At 38.4% G+C, this 20,739-nt stretch overlaps 1 protein-coding gene across 1 annotated transcript; it reads left to right on the forward strand.

Annotated features, from left to right (window-relative positions):
* The first annotated feature begins 13,043 nt into the window (after window positions 1-13,043).
* Window positions 13,044-19,070, forward strand: amn1 (antagonist of mitotic exit network 1 homolog (S. cerevisiae)). The gene is made up of 3 exons (XM_084734591.1): window positions 13,044-17,132; window positions 18,429-18,491; window positions 18,595-19,070. Exons 1-3 carry the CDS (start codon window positions 13,073-13,075, stop codon window positions 18,720-18,722), a joined length of 4,251 nt encoding a protein of 1,416 aa, XP_084590717.1. The 5' UTR covers window positions 13,044-13,072; the 3' UTR covers window positions 18,723-19,070.
* The last annotated feature ends 1,669 nt before the right edge of the window (window positions 19,071-20,739 follow it).

The following is a 20,739-nucleotide window of genomic DNA, read 5'->3' on the forward strand; positions in this document are numbered from 1 at the left end:
TTGACAACTGCAAAACCTAAGGCTCATACAGTTAAGTGTCCTTAATTGAAGCACTCTTCTTGTGTGCAGGACCAAAGCTTTGTCACTTTTTGCTGATTACATTCGTCATTTTTAGAACTTTTTGGACGCTAAACAGATGGAAATGAAAGTAGCATTATATGTCCCTAACTTAAAATGTAATCTGGGGTTATTAATATTGTGAATTTGTTTTGTCATGGACATACAGAAAATCCTACTATAGGTATGTGCTGGTGCATCTAGCATATATAACTCAGTATGCCAATTGATGCTTCCTAAGTCCCACCCCCTATCACTCTGTGCTCCAATGACACTTGAGCAAACTTAGTTCCTTACTTACCTCAGTGAACTTTCTCCCTTCCTGTTTTGTGTACTTAGATATCCTATGTGCTAGGCTTGTCTATGTTTAAAACAAACAAACAAACAAACAAACAATCAGATTTTGTGGAGGGTTAAGAGACATTGCAGGGGGACCTGTTAAAATGACCCATCTTAAGTTAGCAAAACTCTTTATAACTAGTTAGCTCCTCTACATCAATCATTAGCTAGCTAATTAATTAGTGTTTAGAAAACTTATGATGTGGCCCTACATGTTGAGGTAACATGTTTGCTCAACTGTTATTGGAGTGGAGAGCCAAAAGGGGTGGAACTTAGAAAGGGTTGATTGCCAATTCATAGAGCACTTGTTGTTAATTATTAATTGGTGAGATCTTGACATAAGAGAAAAATTGTATTTCTTGTAGTTTATTCTTTGCAAAGAGATCAAACAGTCAAACAGAGTGCAAACAGAAGTGTGACAAGGACAGGATGCAATACAGTTTCTTTTATAGAAGAAGAAGCGAGACCACTGTTGTAAGTTCCTGTTGTAAGAAACTAAGGCTGCGTCAAGCTGGGTCAAACCAGCCTTGCAGTTAAGTATAGCTAGACAGTCAAAAGGTTATATATGGGTTAGAGTACCAGACTGCACACTGCGTGAACCTATACAGCCAAAGGTTAGACTAACAGATTTTCCATTACACCGGTCAACCCTTACGTTTTTCAGGGGATTATCACGTACTTTACCATATGTATGTATATATATATATATATATATATATATATATATATATATATATATATATATATATATATATATATATATATATATATATAAAATAATTTGTAAGATGTCTGATCTTGTGTGTAATGTGATTATAATGTAGCTTTACAAGACAATAATTTATGTGGCGCTTACATGAAAAGTGTTCCATGTACCATCAATTAAAACAAATGCAAAATGTGTTGTTCATTCTTCCTCTTGTAAAAAATATTTAGTAGTTCTAAGCTGGGGTCTTTTCTTGTTTTTTTTTAATATATGGTGTGTCCATTATTAATTTTTATTTTTTATACATTGACTTTGGTCAGTGAACAGATCATTTCACAGGACCAAGAGTTGAACACAATCAGACCAACAAGTCGACTCCGAGGAGTCTCCTCCTTTCTTTATCATTTTGATCCACACTCAAACATATCTGCGTATTGCCTTTCTCTGTCCCTTAGCTCTATTCCATAGCCATGATACAAACCTGTCTACTACCACTGTGGCTCAGTCAACTGTTTTTTTTTTAAATGATGTAAATTAGAACAATCCAGTAAGTAGTTTCATGGAATAAATACATTTGGCAGTTGGCTTAAATCATCCAATACATGTTTTTCATAAAATTGATATTTTTTCTGGCAGTTGGTTTCCTGTGTGCTTCTGTCTTCCAGTGTGTCCTTGACCGAAAACCACCCAATAAATGTTTTCTTGGCATTAGCTCTTTGCTTGTCTTTGACCATATCCCAGATGTTCTCTTAGCTCTATGTTCTGGCCTTGAACTTCATCTAAGAAGGGAAAATGATCCTCGGTACTTGATCTCCTGTGTGTCTTTAACCAGGGAATGAAATGTGGACAGAGTAGTGAAAAATATACCACTACATAAGATTGAATAGTGTTAAAATAGAGTTTTTTCATATCCATATTTGATCTCAGGTCAAACAAACATGGCTGTCCGGTGTACAGAGCTAATGTACTGTCTCCTGACAAGCAATGATTTACATATGACAGGCCAGACATATCCAGTGTTTTCCTGCTTGACTGAATTTCAGACTGAGATGACCAGTTCAGTAGTTTGTCTTGATATCTTAGCTGGGCAGGATAACTTGTCCACAACTTTACCCATGACAGCTTCCCGTACACCCCATTCCTTATAAGTTTCTCCCTCTGCGGCTGCACTCATCCCACAGTGGTCATTTTACATTTTACATGTCTGGTTTTATGAAAGGGTACAAGTTGATTGAAATATTGCATGCTTATGTGAGAAACTGCACTTCAGCCACCAGACACGTGCATTCGATTATTCTTACATTCCCTCCTACCAGACCTGCATGTATTACATTATTAGTCCAAACAGTATAGTGACAGATTGATATTCAGTTCAACCTCCAATACATTTCATTTCAACTTCCACATAATCTTTTGAATCCTTCTTTAACAGCTCCATTCCTGATTATTGTTAATGATTGATAAAAATTGTGCACACACACTCCAGTTAAAAGATTGCCTTCAGTAGTAGTGGTGCTGATAAAACTTACTTAAAGCAACAAAGTTGATTAAACTAAAACAGTGGGTTAAAATGAAGAGAAAACGTGAAAACAACTCAGATGATTTTCAGTAGGCAGACGTGGAGACCATCTTGTGTAAGCATGCTCAAGATTGTGGAAAAGTTTTGAAAAAAATTTTGAACTAAACCATATTACATCAAGTGCTTCGGATGTGGGAGGTGACGTATGCTAATTTACTACATTTCCATTTGACATATGAATAAATTATGATAATTAGACGTCACACAAGTATCCATAACTCTTAGTTACCCCACAATCAGATTTCACATTGGAGGATGGTGCCAGGATGAATGACACTAGGGTCCTCCACAGATATGAAGATCAAGAAGAAGAGGAAGAATGAACAACACATTTTGCATTTGTTTTAACTGATGATATACGGAACACTTTTCATGTAAGCTCCATATAAAATTATTCTCTTGTAAAGCTCCATTATAATCACATTACACACAAGATCAGACATCTTATAAATTTCAAAATATATGTATTCATATCCAAAAGCCTAATTGAATACAAATTCAGGACACCAAGTAGGGAGGCTATATACCTGTAAACATTGGGATTTGAAAATAAGAAAAACATTCCTCCCATCCTGTGCTGTCCCACCTCCCTTTCTGCTGTCCACATACCCATTTTTACAGGTTTGAAGGACTATGCTCGACTGTTAAGACCACTCACACATCTCACAGACAAATATCTCAAAGTTTGGACTTTTTAACTTATAATTCCAACTTTTTTTAATCACATAATTGCTTTACCAGTTTTTGTTTTACCACTGTTTCAAAAATATGTTAATATAGGGGGTGATTTACTACGGTCCCATGGAAGGGTGACATATGCATAAATTATGATAGAATGACCTCTTGACCTGTCAAACTTAGTTTTAACAAAAGGGTGTCACATATTCTCTCTTACAAGCATACGAAGGAACCATTGACTGTATATAAACAAGAAGAATATTTTAAAAAGGGAATGTGAACAATAGGAAATATTAACAAATAGCAGTAATTGTTGGAAACCAGAAATCCAGGCTGGGACAGATTGTTGTGTAAAAAACAACAACTCTGATCTTGTGCCAAAATGATAGGCACAAGGCCAAATACACTCCAACAGACTTTGCTGAAAACTCTTATGTCAACATAATCCAAAAATCAGCCAGCAACAAAGGAAATTTAGATCACTGGAGAAGAAGCAAGCTCTGATATGTTGTCTCTGCGACTGGTGAAGAATGAAATAGAGACTTCTGCCGGCCAACAAGGTTTTTTATTTTCTTTGCACACGAGCAGTCAGAATGAAGAAAGATAACGAACATGGGGAGACCTAAACTTTTATACTTGAGGAATGCCCCCTAAGGCCCCCTTTTGTCTGTTTTGTATTCATGTGGGTGGTTAAGAGGTTTAGACATCACAATTTAAAACACAAAAGGACCTGGTATCTTGGTGAAGAAGCGGGAGGTGGGGAATCTCAAGCAGTTCAACACCAAGAAATAAGAAACTGAAATTACAATTACATGTACAAGGAGTTTTATTGATCTCTCTGGTGCAGGAGAAATCAACCAAACTCGAGCCTATCTAGGATTAGACTAAAGAACAATGCAAAATTCCCCTCAATTTATACTGTTTTGGGGCTCCAAAGAGTCCCCTCCCCCTTTTAACATTTTAACTTGCATCCAAACATACTTGTGTATAACTTTCTGGGGTTCTAAGTGTTTTACCACACACGTTCTGTTGAGTACTTTCTGCCACCCTTAGGTTTGAATCATCTGGTCAATTGTTTTTTAAAAAACATTACGTAAGCCCTATCTAGTCTGGTTAAACCAACAGGCAGAATTACATACACCTCTTCTCTCATGACACTTACCTTCCTGTATGCTTGTTTCACCAGTTGCTGCTTAATGATCTTCCTTCTGCCAGGCAGATCAGTTCCTGTGAGCTCTTATGATGCCTAGGCACACAGAAGCAGGTTCTTTCCATCTAACAGTAATAATTCTAAAGAAATGAAAAGATGCATATAAATACCCACCTGAGTTTTGGCCATGTCAGAGAGTATTGTCAAACTCGATTTTGACAGATCTATGTCACCAAATTAGCATAATTTATGGATATGTGGCCCTACTGTGGGAAAGCATGAAATTGGTATATATTGTGTGTCCTGGTTTGACCTTGGCATTTTGGAGTATTTTGAAGCATTTTGGAGTATTGTGAAGAAATAATATAGTTGAGTGAAATAAACTTTGTTAAAAAGGTGATTTTCTGCAGCAAGTTATGCTTGTTGATAGAGAAAAAAGTAATTTAGAAGCATATGGTTATATTACTTATTTTCTGTGATTATGCAGCAAAGTGAAACCTGATAAAAATATGAAACCATGTAGCAGAGTTTTATATATTTTAAGCACCATACAAAAACAACAACAAAAAAACAACAAAACAAAACAAACAAACAAACAAACAAAACAAAAACAAAACAAAACAAAAAAAACCCTACGCATCTTTAAAGGTATTTCTTGACTGCAGACAAAACCTTGAACTTGATGGCTTTCAGCATCTAAAGTCTGAAGCTGAACAAATGAATGAATGAATGATGTTGTATGTTTTATTATGCACTGAAAAGACGCGCGCACATCCCCCACGCACACCTTTTATTCTCTGAGAGTGAGAACTTCTTTTTGTATTGTTTTTTTTGTAGAAAAGGGTTTTGTTTGCAAAGGATATAAAAATGCTAGAGTCTCATTTATATTCATCTTTAAACGATATTTACCGGACCACTTCTGCTGTAAAAGACCGGCCAATCATGACGAAGAGAGGTAATCTCTGTTTAATTTATTTTAAGGAAAAGAAAAAAAGTTTTAATGTTTTAAAATACCCCGATTATTTATTATGCAAATAGCGGTTCATGCAGAACTCTGGTACTTTAACTCAAGTAAAATTTTGACTGAGCCACTTTCACTTGTAGTTGAGTAATATTTGACCAGGAGTATCTATACTACTCAAGTACTGAGACTGAGTACTTTGTCCACCACTGCCTGTAACCAGGACAACCAAAACCATTTCACCTCGCACAATGCAACCCAAAACGGCGGAAAACCGCCCAACCTGGCAACCCTGACAGGCAACGCGTGCAGCTGTGGGAAAGCCCGTCTCCTCCAGAGGACGCCACACATAAAAGGAGCAGAGTGAAGCGATCAACTGTGGACTCTTAAATCGCAAAGTTGTTTTCAGCAGGCGGGTTATTTCTCTTCGCCCGCTGGCGGTGACGCATGGAGTTATAACAGTCTGGATGGAAGAAAATGAAACGACTTCAAGAGGAGCTGCATTTGCTTTCTGTGCACACTCCGGATGTTACGACCGATATGGTTGAAGTTTGACCTCGTATTTGAAAGTAAGTTAACTTAAGTTATCCCGCCCTATGCATGCGTTGGATTCTCAGTTTAACATCTAAATTTGCCATTTGCGCTTGACTTTAGTTTTACCGTTTTAGTATGAGCAACTCATACGCTGTGGGAAAATCCCAGCCTATTATTTAACTTTAACATCACGCTTGTTGGTCAGTCACAATCTGAATCATTTCACAACTTAAAATCTTACAATATTACAGTGATCTTGCCAGTTTACATTAAGATAGTCAGGAGGCATTTTCTTAGTTTCCTTCCTCTCTCCCCAGTTCGTTTCCTTCCCAGTTTCCGTCCTGTCTGTGTTCAAACTGCGGAAAACGTACAGCCACAAAATGGGGACATTTTTTCGTTTATGAAAAGGTTAGCAGTCAGCAGAAGACAGCAGAAGTAGCAAAGGAGAATCAAGTGGGGTCCCTCTGTCACGTGTCTGTTAGGTGAGTCAAAAACTTTTCTTCCTTTTCTTTCCAGTAACTAACTTAACACGTCTCACTCTGTCATGCCTGAAGATTTGACTTTCTCCTCTGAAGTACTGGCACACATCATATCTTCCACAGAGTGAAATAATAGACAATGTGTTGTTGTGTCCGAACACAGGATTAGAGGATATAATTATGCAAAACATCTGCCATCATGACAAGTTTTGCATATATCCACGTTCCTCCCATCATGAAAGGACCAACATGTAAGATCCTGAGGTTGTGCAGTCAAGCTGCCCAAGTCAGATTTGTGTACTCTTAAACACTTAATTACTTAATGCCGATTAATCACACACAGCAAATTGTGTTTCTTGGAATAAACTCCCTGTGAGTCAAAAACAACTCGATTTGAGTGTACATGTACCATCGCATAGACTCCAGAGCTGAGTAAAAATAACAGTTTTTTTCTGAGTTAAAATTTTACTCCTCAGGTGTTAAAGTTCTAATCTGATATAGAGTATATGTAACACTAAAACAGTTTAAATATTAACTCATCACCAGTGTTAGGAGGAACACTTAAAATATATTTAATTCAACCCTTTTTTAGAGTTAACAATTCTATATTATTCATATATTTAATGAAAAAATGACTACTGCGCAATGTACTGTTTACAACAGATTTTTTAGAACAACCTATCATTTGCATTTAAACCACCTTCAAGGTCATAACAGTGCAGCTTAGGTTGTATAAAACAGTCTATGATATATACACCGCATTAGATTTAGTCATCAGAATAATAAAAACATAACAGCAGTGTCTGTTTAGTGCAACATTGTGTAACATGAGGTAAACAGTTGAATTTACTCCTGTTGAAGTACATAAACACAGGGAAGAAGAACTTCATATGGATCCCATTAAGACAAATCAGATAATACAATTTTCTGATACAACATAAAATTGGGAATCACATCCATATGACATTTGGGCATCAAAACACTTGAAATGTTTTAACTGCTCCCTTTCTATAACCAATATCTTCCTAGGTATATGTTCACTCACTTGGAAAGCATGGAAGTGGTCATGAAAAAAAGTATCACGCTCAATCATAACAAAACGAGGAAGTTAACATTTTGGCTGAATATACAAGTTACTGCTTGTTCAACAGCCTTCTTCTCAGCTCTTTGGCTCTTGGAGTTTCTTCAGTTCTACCTATGTCAATATTGTACACAGTTGTCTGCAAAAATGTGTACAGGCCGGACAGAGAATCATCATACTTCACACTGAAGACAAAATGAGACTTAAATAGCTCATCAAAAACCCCCAGTGATGTACATGACTGACATGGTACAAGCTTTTTGTCCAAGACAACGAAAAAGGTGAAAACTTGTGCTTTTGAAGTCCCTGTGGCAAGAAGATCCGGCTGAGAGCCTCCTTCAGTGGTCATCAGATGATCCTCAAGGCTTTGACATGACTGAAACACAACGAAAACATCACCTTAGAAACAATTTGCTTAAAATATGTTAAATTCACTGCAGTATTTTGAATGAAATAGTGTTATTCACAAACCTTTTGAAATTTCACCAGATGATCTCCTGCCTCTTCAATGCTGATTTTCTTGGGCCATTTTCTTCCAATCAGTTGTGGTGTGAGAAGATGCAGAACAAGAAGAGATGATATATCACTGTCCCACTCTGGAAATAGAGGAAACAACCCTAGTTATTTTAAAATAGCCTATTTTGTGCATCTCTATATTCCGTCATACGTTGTATTTGTTTCATGAGAATCTTTTAAAATAAGAAAGTAAAAGTGTGCTAGTTATAACAAATGTTTGTTAGAGACCAGAACATTATTTAAGTTAAATAATGCAAACAGATTTCAGTTATTTAACAAACAAATCCTTCTGCATCCTGGAGGTTTTATTTGACTTTGATGATGTACCTGGATCTTCAGTGGTGTCAGATCTTTCATTCAGAGGAGATGTCAGATGTCGTTTTAGAAGCGAGGTCTCCTTCAGGTTCTTGGCCTCCTGGATGACTTTGCCTTTAAAACTGGTGGTAACTATGGTGGTTCTTGAGGATGTGGGACCTCCTTTAAGCACCACTTTCTTCAGGGATTGAGAGGCTGTTCTGGACTGATGTTGCAGTCTTTACACGCCACTCAAGAAAGCCTTTGTTGCTCTGACTGTCGTAAAAGTGTTTCTAGGGTAAAAGGAAAAAAAATCACTTTGTACTGGAAACAATTTTATGCAAGTTTATAATGCTTTTAGTGCTTATACACAAAAAAAGGGAATCGGCAGCTGTCATTATTTTACACATGGACCGCAGTGCAAACTTACATATCCCTTGTTTGAGTATGGGCCCTTCAAAGCTGGAAACCGTGACACAATCCCAAGGGCATGGAACTCCTTTGTTGCTTTACTAACATGATTCCTGCAAAACGAAAAACATCATTCCTAAGGAATGTTGAGTTCTTTAAAAAATTAGAAAGTCAAGTCTCATTCAGTGTTCTTACCCTTCTTTTTCACGCGTGTGTGCTACAATGATGTTCACCATTAACCGCCTGGGAAAATCTTTCAAACTCCCAGTTTCTTCATACTCCTTAATTACAGTCATTCCTGCTGGCTTTGAGGTCAGAATTTGCTCCACAGTCTAAAAGAAAATCAATTATGAAGAGAAAAAATTACAACTAGAATATAACATTTTCATATTAATAACTATGAGCATTATTATTTTCAAAAAGCATTTGTTTTCCAGGAATCATGCAAACATTTTATGTATGTACTGCAAGTTATAATTACATTTCTTGCATGGTTACTGTCCAAAGGTTGACTCCTTTTACATCCTGAATCACTTGTGTCACTGCTAAGACTGCTCGAGACAGACACAGTATCTGTCAGACTTGGACATGATGGTACTTCACCACATTGTTGCAGAACAGACAGATCTGAAGATCACAAAACAGAGTAATGCTTACAAAGGCAAAGATCAGATACCACAAAACTACCATGATTGCAGTCCCGGGTTTAAGACAAAACATGAACGTCACCTCATACTACATTACTTACCAAGAGTCACATATTCTGTGTTGTCTGAGCAGTCACCAAAGTTCCTGGAGGATTCAGCCAATAGGACTTCTGAAATGCAAACCATACTTTATTAATGAGGAAAAAATGCTATATTTGTTAAGATTCTTGTTATCTGCTAGCACATGTGGATACATTGTCTCTGAATTAAGATGCAAATCCCATAATTTTTCTCTGCAAACATAAATGATTTAATGCCCAACCATAATCAGTGTAAATGACAAAACAGATTTCTTTTGGCCTTTACAGCAGAGCGAGCAAAAAGCTGAAGACCAAATGCAGCATACTCTAAATAATACAGGAAATACAGAGCTGGATACGTTCAGTACCAAATTCCAAATTAGCATACAGAGCTTAGTGTACCAACTTCAACAAAAAAACTGTGTAAGCTGTACCGACTGAACATTTTCTAATAGTTAAGTTAAAGGAAAAAGCAAAAAAACAGACTCAATCTTATTTCAGTACTAAGTCCAGTTTCAGCTTGCTGTACGCGGTGGTGGAGTCATGGAGCAGCGGTTAAAAACAAACTCCAGGAGAGGGGTTAAATTACGCTCCTGAACACCCACTGAATGAACTCCGAAATATTACTCTGATAATTAGTATTCCTCAACACCGGCCAAAGTTGGAGTTAAAGAATAAACTCCAACTTTCACACTTTTTTGTCTAACTACCAGATTTTTCACTCCAGAAATTTGCTGTGTAAACTGTGTGACACTAATAGAAATTACCCTGCTGCCTTAACAGAAAAACAGGAATATTGCACACCATTTAGTCGTTATATGGGCTGAGCTGAATGTAGGATTTTTCCCCTCAGAGGACAGTCTTTTATTAAAGAAATTAACTATTTTTAACAGTAATAATACTAAAGAAATGAAAAGATGCATATAAATAGCGACCTCACTTTTGGCCATGTTTAACTTAACTCATTTCATGGCACATTAATTTTTTTGTTTATACAAGAAATTAGAGACAATGCAACAGTTTCAGCACTGGTATTTTTCCTCATTTGATGGAAATCCATAAAAAAAGATGCAAGGCAACTGTTATTCAAGTTCTGACAGCATTTTTATTTTATGTTTTTAAGCACTCAGTGTTTACATTTTGACTGAAGGTTTGTTTGGATCGCTGCTGTAAAATTTAAGGTCAGTTTTATTAGTGACAATATTGTGCAGGCTCCTGAGCAGTTACAAGGTTAAGTTACTGCCATCATCAGTAGCTCGCTGGAAAAGCAGGACAGAACATGACGCTAAATGCTGCTGCCTGCAAGCTGCAATCACCAATACAACATATACATTCAGTATATTTTTCTATATCATTATTGCAGAATTCCTTGAAATACTGTGATATAATTTTAGGCTATATCACCCACCTGTAGTATTGATTATTTTTAATCAAATAACAAATGTATGAATGATAACATATTGATCCATAATCAATCAATCAGTCATATGTATTGTGAGGGTGAGGTATATTTCCAGTAAGATGGTTGACTTTATGTGTAGTATGGGTCTACAGATCATACAATCTCTAACCTTCTCTAACAATTCAGCATTTCTTTGTTCTCTGTGGCCTGAGAGTTATATATTTCTATTTTGGGGGATCATTAGTAACAGATCCTTGCATCGATCCATGTTGGGGGATGTGCGGAGACTTCAGCAGGCATAATCTAATCTAATCTAATCTAATCTAATCTAATCTAATCTAATCTAATCTGTTTTCTCTTTAAACGTTCAAAATGTATACATTGAAGAAGGACATGGGATGAGCTCATGTCTCACATAGTCTTTACACTATGTTCAGTTTACTGGATAATGATGCGGTTGGGAACGGCCTATGGTCACAAATGCTTTAAAAACCGTAGACAGATTTCCAGGGCTTGGGGATCTTCATGACTTCAGCAAGACTTTTTATCCAGGGGTTCCTCTTCATAGCTGTGGTCATCATTGGATTGAAGATTCCCCACTGTACTGCAGACAGTTGTTTTTGATGCCTGTTCAATAAATTGATTGAAAGAGCATCAGCGGTGTGTTTGACTTTTCCTCTCAACCCAATATTCAACATGTGGAATTGAGGAGTGTTTACTCTTATTTTAAAATCACACAAATCGTCCGTGTCCCTCTGTTGCTTTTCCTAAGTTCTCCATAGGGCAGCCACTGCTTTGTTTTCAGAGTTTGGCTCTGCCTGTTGATAAAGTCCAGATGTCTGCTGTTGTGTTGGGGGAGGGTTGTGGCTCATTGTGGAGGAGGAGGCTGTTGCTGTAGGCGGGCTCCAAATCTGTGATTGATAATCATCCTGTCTCTTTAAGTCACAATCTCTCATCCAATGACCTGGTCTCAGGCACTAGTGGGATACATTTGATGTAATAGTTCTGAATCCATGATTTCTCCTATTTCTCCTAAACCTAACCTTGATGCAGGGACCCCATTTTGGCCCTCGACTCTGGATCCTCTAGCTTCTGAAAAGCAGAGAAGTTATCAGTCATTTCAGGAGCCAGTTGTAAAGCTTGTGTTTTATTCTTCGCTGTTGCAAATAATCCAACCGCATCTAACTCCCTTATTGTCTTTAACAAAGCTAGGCTTAGAGAATAAATGCCTAGAGCTGAAATCCTTAAAGTATATGAAGTGTTTGGATCCAAACCGTTTAAAAACATCAATATGAAGAATGGATCTTCATTCTCTGAGTCTTCCAATTTAGCTCGCTCCTTCTAACATTTTTGAAATCTCGATGCATATTCAAACATTGGTTCATCTGGCTTACATTTACAATTCAAGCAAACATCCAGTCGCTAAGATAATAAAAATCCGATCTTCATTTGCATCCACTGATTTAATCTTAATTTCTTTCAAATGAGGATTTGTTCTTAATATTTCTTTCATAGTTTTTCTTTCCTTTTTTTTTTTGTAAATCTTGTTCTGTTTTGTATTTAATATCTATTCCTTTATCTCTTGCTACTTTACAGGATTGTGACCCCATGATTATTGTTTAATACAATATAAATATAGCAATATACATACAAGAGTTTGAACGAAGCTTCTCTCTGTCTCCTCCTTTTTTGTTTTCGTTTTGTGAACTATACTAAAAGTAGCTGCTTTATCTCAATGCCCCCCTGACTGATATGCAATTAATAATTCTTTTACACAAAATCAAAATCAACACATTAAAACAGCTCCTACTTATCACAACCCATGGCTATCTCAACGGTCATCTTCATAGGATAAACAAGTAACACAAACGCAATAAACAATAAACCACAAATCTTTTAAAGTTGTTTAGTCATGTGTCAGCAGAAGGAACAGGTTAACATGATGTATTTACAAGCTACAGTCAGGACATTTCAGCTGAAATTTGGAGGACATGGGAAAGAAGCAGAAGTCAGGTTTTAGTGTGTGCTCAAGAGACTAACAAATTGTTTTTTAATGTGAATATGTGTACTATACTTTTTTGACTAAATATTTTTTAATTCTTTCAGGGAAGTTACCACTTCAACTTCAACCTACTCCAAGGCCTCACGTGGTGCAAAAATGGATTCTTGTGCATGGATGAATGGACAGTACCGACAGCTTGAACCACCCTCACAGTCCTCGCAAGCTCCTACTCAGCTTAAACATGATTTGATGTGGAATCAGCAGGCTAGGTCAGCAAATAACTCATATCAGCATAACATGATATTGAATACAGGGGTCCGACCACCACAAAGGGCTCATTTCACCTTTTGCAATGGAGCTTACTCTAACAAACAGATGTCAAACTGCCAGACCTCAGCAGCTCCTCATCAGGCAGTTTCTTCTCAGCAGCCAGCTGGAGGAGCGACTAACAGTTCTTATGTGAAAGCCTTACATGGCAATCTGCAAAACTCATTTAGAAATATACAAAGTGGAAACCCTCTGAACTCTGGATTCATCAATTCACTGAGCCACAGTCCACGCAACATGATGAAAGCAAAGAATTCATACCCTCAGCAAGACGTGTCAGCACACTGGAACCGACAGGGTACAGTTGAGTGGAAATCATCAATAAGGACACAGCGTAAGGCTGATTTGTGTGTTAATCTGAAAACGTTGCTTGAAAATGGAAATGAATCGACCAGACCTGTTTCAGCATATGCTACAACAGCTACCTCGCTTCCACATGAAAATGGGGCTTGCAGCAACACATTAGTGTCTACCAGCGCCCACAACAGACAGGCTGGGCATAACCACAATCACAGACAAAATGGGACTCAACATGGATTCTCTCCTTCCATCCCCCCACCAAGTTATAGTACGACTGTCTCTCATGTTTCCATCATGACTCCGAAAACACAGCAATACCCAGTTCATCTCAACTTAACAAATAAGAGGGGAGAGGCCTCTAGCCGTTTCTTGTCAGAAACAACTGAGCTTCATTTAAATTCTGCTGCTGATACAGAAGAGCAAAGGGTCTCCAGGAAAATTATCGCTAGAATTGCAGAGGATCTACAGAATTCATTCACTGCAAAGTCAGATGGTCATCCTCCAGTGTACACCAGTTCAACTTGCAGAGGGAACTCAAATGCCCCTCAGTCTTTGCCAAAAGCCACCCATGGTGTTATGTCAAGAACACAGCACAGTGTGGATGTGCCACCTCAGCCAAGGTCCGCACTACATGCCTTCTATGTCTCAGCAACAGGAGATGGAAGTGGGAATGTATTTTTTCCTGAAAGTAACAGTGTCTCAAAAGGGAATACTGCCGAATCATTAAGTGATGCATCTCAATTGACAAAACTGCCTGAGAGCATTTCAGCACAGATAAATAAGCCTGTATCATCTGTAGCAAACAATAGTGAAATACCTGAAGTATTTGAAAAGCTCCCAACAATCAAGGCAAATGACAGGACCATTCACACATCTCCTGGTCGCACAGGCACGAGAGCTGTTGCTGTTGTCCAACCATTGTCCCAGGATTGCTATCAGGTTGCCAGCAAGCGAACATCTTTTAACACAGTCGGTCAGTCAGCTGAAAGCATTACACCAGATGAGCATTTAAGTCACCCTGAGAAATTACTTATTTCGCCAGCTGTGGAAAAAACCAAAAAGGATCTGAATTTGAGCGAAGAATCTAATCTTTACCCTGAAAACCCAATTCAAAGGATGTCCAACAAATGTGTTGTCAGCAACTCAGCAGCACCCAACTCTGGTACATTCTTGGATTCAGCTGGACATCAGGGATTGTCACAAAAACAGTTTTGCGCGGATGACACAGGGTCTGAACTCGCTGTTAACATGCAAGTAGACCAACATGTCAGCCCAACTGCTCAACAAGCAGTAACTTCTGAAGTGCCAGCAAGCCAAAGTGGTGATGAGGACAAAAGTGAGAATCCAGCTGAGCTTTCAGCAGTTCCAACAATCCCATGGACAGCTGCCACATTAAATGCCACCTTAATTAATATCCTACAGGAAATTGAAAAAGATGATGTGAAGCTCCAAGGAAATCTAACAACGTGTGACTTCTCAAGACAAATGTTAAGCCTGTTTTGGGACAGTGATTTAAAAAGCTTATTAAGTAAGCTCAGGGTGGGCTGGTACAAGGACTTAATCAGTAATGTTACAGAATTCCTCAAGGAACATGTAACATCAGACACTGTCATACTATCAGAAGTAAAGGATGCAAAGCAACTCAGAAACTACTGTGTCCTCAAAGATGTTTATTCAGGGGTACCGTACAGATCCTCATGGTTGAATGTCAATGAGCAGCTGGATGACATTGACAAAGATTTTGGCTTCCCATGGACTTTGAAGCATCGTCTTCACATACATGAGAGTCACAGTCAGCCAGAGCAGGTGGGGACTGTTAACAGCATTCCTGCACAAAATGTAAGTGAGGCACTGAACAGTTCTTTGTCACAAACAGAGAATGGACATGTTGAATCAGACGGAGAAAAACAAGCCTCTACTGTTGAAGTCATTTCAACACAAGCTGCCTCTCCTAATGAACCAGAAAGTGCTGACCCCAGTGACCCATATTACTCATTTGAAATCAAAGTTTTCACCCCAGAGGAGGCAAAACTTATCTTTGAGCAAGTACAAAGCAAGATGCCACAAAGTACGGACACGGACAGTCTGCCAGGGGAAGTCATGAATAACTTTGTGGAAGGTGAGCCTCCTGAGGCTACAGATGTCACATCGAATGACTCAGAATTGGAGAGTGAGTCTGTCTGCCCAATAACACAGATTTGCTGTATTACACGGTGGAAGGAAATAATTTTTGGGTCAAAAACACCTTTGAGTGAATGCCAGTGCAGGAATGAGCAAAGTCTTCAAGACTGTACAGACAAGACCCTCGATAAGGACAAGATGGCAGTAGATCAAGAGCTGTGTAGTAAACTCGGTCAAACCACTGCCTCAACTGGAAATGACCACAAATCTCAGTCTCATTCTGACAACAAAACAGAGAACATTTCCAAGATTAGCAGAAATAGCAGCCCACCATGCATTATACTCATAAGTGAAGATGAAGATCTCTCCAGCAGTGGCACTAAAATTCAATCAGACCCTGAAGAGGACTGTATACAAGGTCACTTTAAATCTACTGGAAGCATGCAGTCATGTACTTCACTCAGTAGTGACAAAGAAAGAGAAAATCTCCTGACCAGTGAAAGTGAAGTTGTCAGCCAAATATCAGCCCTTGAAGAGTCCCGTGGACAGTCTCAGTTGACATCTACAGATGTGGCAAAGTCCTCATCAGAAACTGAAGAAGAGCAAACCCAAATTAATGCGACAACCGCCCTCCAGGCAACGTTTAGCCTCTGTAGTAAACAAGAACGTGTTGAAAAAAAGCGGAAGAGAGAATGCAGCAATCAGAGATTTTTTCCCCTCTTTAAGAAAGCAAACAAATGCAGTCCTCCTGTTAATGTAGACTCACAGCCATCAACATGTACGAGGCTTTTAAGTGATGCAGCTGATAGTAAACCTTCAGCCACAAATGCTAGAGCTGTACAGCTTGTTCTGTTTGGCTCAGCACCACAAGACAAGCGTGTTTTTAGTGGCAACAGAAAGAGCCATATGTCATTTCCAGGGGCTGTGTCTGGTATAACAAGGCCTCCAGTAGTTCTGTCTGTGAAACTTAGCCCCTTAAAGAGAAGGTCTAGCGAAACTGTCCCAACAAAGGAACGTTCAGTCAAACAACTGATTCACGAAAGATGGAGGAGAAGCTTTCCACCAACTAAAATTAGGGATAGAAGTAAACCAAGAACACAGAAGCATACGTTTGCCTCCTTATCTGAGGCGGGTTTCAAGAAAGCTGAAATAGCTGACCCCACCAACAACAATAAGCTGGCAGTTTCTAACAAAAAGAGGATGTGGAATCAAAATACTACGCACTGCCTGAGGCTGAAGAGAAGGAGGGCCCTCTTTGACAGACTCAGACATGGAGAGGTGAGGAAAGATGCGGTCACACTCCAACGGCCTGCTGATGAAGAGAGAAGTACTGCTGAAAATGGAAGCCACACTGCCATGCCTCTCCAGAACAACAATGTCCTGAGGTTCAGTGTGTTACCCAATACCTTCACTTTGATGGATCGAGATGGATCCAACGAGAGAAAGGAAATGGGAGGCCCTGTTCCAGGTAAGTCATGACATTGAGATTTAAGAGGTAGTCACTTTAACATTGCACTTCCAAAAAGTCGGGGGACCCCAGAGAGCTGGATTAAAAGGAAAAGGTAAAATCAACAAAGCAAGGCGTGGAGGTTCCTGCTTAAGACTTCCTATCCTAGTCTAAGTTGAGATAAACCAATGACATCACTTTGACAGAATCACCGCCCCACCCAAACTTCAGAGAGGAGTGTCTTCTACAGCTCTGGGTAACTGTAATACTTGTCTTTGTAAGTGCACTAAACTTGATTGTCTGTATGACATATATAACTGAACCAAGACCATCAGCAAAAAGATGGGCTATTTCTCTATAGTTTTTCTAAATGTCTGCCACCTGTTGTGGAATTTGCCTCATTTGCTCTAAGAATATCTCCTGGGTCTCTCTTTACATGGGAGACATGCCATAGTTATGACGGGTTCAGTCATAGGTCATCTGACCTGAAGAGGCACACTAGCGGTTAATCACTCTACACGGCCGCAGCCTACAGCTGCACTAATGGGAGAGTAGTGCATCCCCCAGATCCTAGCAGACAAACTGTGTCCACACTCTATAGCAGGACACAATACGTGAGCAAGGCCCACGGATACAGTGATTTAGAGCAAAGACGTGCATAGCTTCTTGTTTTTTCCCTTATGTCCAATAGAATTTGTGTACACTTATAGACAGACACATTAGATTCATACAAGGTAATGAGCGGGATTCCAGGGCATGTCAAGAGATAGTTAAATACCTTCACACCAGAAGTAACCTTCAGAATTGGGTTGGCAGTCACAATATCTCCTGTGTATTGCTAATCTGAATTCTCCTTGATCGAGCTTCATTAAATACTCCTGTGTATCATCAGTCATCTGGCACTCCCAAACTCTCCTTCAGTGTCTGAGTGAACCATTCATCAGAATTTCCACTACCCCACCTGTTTACATTTTCTCAGGCACTTAAAATGAAGCAGGGGGAGATTTTTCTACTTCTTTTGACATTGTATTTTGTGCTTGTGGCGATGGAAACACTAACTCTTTTGCCCACTTTTGGATGTCCAAAATCAGCACAGTATGAAATTTCTTTTTATGGTCAAGACAATATGTTTGAAAGCTACTCTACTACTACTACTCTACCCAAGAGTCTGGCAGTTTTAAAATATAACAGAGGGGCTCTCTTCTATAATTCAAGGGATTATCTATTCTGTAGTGTTTTTACTTTCAAGAAAGTTGTCCCCATTGTTCTTTTTTGGCTAAGTCTGAATTTTATTTATTCATTTATTTTTGTTTTCAGGTAAGCCTGCCCTTGTTGAAGAAAAGGATGAGAGCTCCAACAAAACAATCACCAAGGAAATGGGTAACAAACACAACTAAGAGATAAAATCATATTCTTGTATTTCTGTTATTTAAGCAGTGGCAACAGTTTTTCCTAATTGGTGGATGAATGAACTGCACCATAGGTACCTGGTATCCAAATCCTGAGAAGCACTGTCCTCTACGTTCACCTCCCATCTTCAAGACCTCCAGCATCTTCCATGAGTTTCAGAAGAAATACATGGAGAAGACGCAGTCATCCATGGATGAATGAAGTTTCACTGGCAAAGAAGACTGATTTTGAATCAGATATGGTCTTCTCTCTCATTTGGGAAAATTCCCTTCTCCTTCCTATGTCTGTTTTTATACTGTATATGTAAGAATTCAGTTGAATTTGTGCTAGTTTTGTATATATTTGCTTTTAACAATCAGTCATGTTACCACACTACAGTACGAGTATTACCTCTCCTCATCAGTTTGTACAGAAAATTCAGTTGTTTACACGGTTGTTAAAGCTTTCCAAGTAATTTACTTTATGGATAATTGTATATTTCAGCTACATAGTTATAATTTCATATTTTTTTACATTTTCTACATTAAAGATTCTCTTAAAATCACAAAAGTCCTCTTTAAATTGTCATCCAGTAACTGAGTGGGTTAATGTGAGTTGTCTCATATGTATGGGAGTAAGGGAGGTGGTTGGAAAGGTCCTGGCCCTTATCTCTATGTATGTTAACATGAAACAAATGCTGAACTGAAACAGGAGAAGGAAGTCATCATTCTTGTTTAATTTTACTCTCTGCAAAAGTTTATTTTATTGATGTCTATATAAATTAAACGGGTCTGTTATATGGTGGGGTTGATAGAAGATCACAGGAATGGGTTACAAGACAGTCTTAACTGCAGTGTTTACTATTTTTAGAATTTTTGAGCCATTATTTTCCTCCCTTCAACAAACCCGATTCCATTGAATTTGGGATGTTATTTAAAATGTAAACAAATATGGAATGCAATGATTTACTAAAAACTTTGACCTATTTTTAATTGATTTTCAACAGTCCAGTGTCTTGATTGTATTTTGTGCTTCATAATACACTACACATTTACAATGGGAGACAGGTCTGGACCTCAGGCAGGCCAGTCTAGTCCCTGAACTCTTTTACTATGAAGCCGTGCTGTCTAACAAATGGACATTGCACCTTGCCATTGTCTTGCTGTAATAAGCAGGGACATCTCTTAAAAAGACATTGTCTAAATGGCAGCATATGTTGCTCCAAAACTCGTATCTGCCTGTGGAAGAGGGCCCCACTTCCTCAGAACAGGAAGAGGACCTCTCAAAACCGAGAGGTACCAAATGCTTGACAGTTCCTTGAGATTTGAACTAGAGGCTTTTTCCCTTACCAAAGAAGAATAATAGGAAATGGAACTTCAGACACCACACATGAAATGGATTCTGTCAAGGTTGTGTGTATGAGAAGGAATATGTTGATTAATCATCTGTTTTTGATTTACTGATTTCTGATATATTTGCTTTATATTTGTTTTGCTCAAATAATGCAGAATCGTAGACAACAGAAAAGATATTTATATTGGTATTGCTGTGTCGCAGGAGAGACTTTTCACCAAAAATAAGAGCTTGTGGTTAGAACTTCCTGTGTATGTAGAGCGAGCAGCTCATGTTTCATGGACGTGTGGTTGGTTGACCATGTTGAACTCTTGAACTTTTGAACTAACTAACTTGTATTGTCAAAGTTCAAACCATCGAAGAAAAAGAAGAATCAGACAAAGTCTGGAAAAATCACTATAGGAGCAACAAGTTCTGCCACACAAAGTTTATTGATCTCTCTAGGTAGAAATATCAACAAGCATGAGTCAAACCCGGGGTTAGACTGAAGAAAGAGGTTCAAAACACCCTGTTATATACTATTTTGGAGGCTCTAGGAGCCTCCTCCCACTTTAAACATTATGGCTTGTGTATTAAATTTTGTCTTATTGGGCCTTAATGTCATTCATATTCTAGGAAATTGCTGCTTCCCTTAGATTGCATGATTTAATCTTATATTTTAATTGAAATAAATAAAAAAAATAATTGAATGACAGAAGAAATCATCACTTCAATGAAAAATCAGCTGGTCTGACAATTGGTTTGAGTGATGAGCACCAGCTGCTGGGAAAGTACCAACAAGCACCAGGGTGATGATTGATATTGTGGTTAGGCCATTTCATTACAGCTATCCTTGGAAAGTACCTAAGAACATTCTACAGCAGGATTGAGTAAATCTCATGCTGGA

The sequence above is a fragment of the Lutjanus erythropterus genome, chromosome 13 (genome assembly GCF_056507025.1).
Source record: "Lutjanus erythropterus isolate fLutEry1 chromosome 13, fLutEry1.hap2, whole genome shotgun sequence".
NCBI classification, from domain to species: domain Eukaryota; kingdom Metazoa; phylum Chordata; class Actinopteri; order Lutjaniformes; family Lutjanidae; genus Lutjanus; species Lutjanus erythropterus.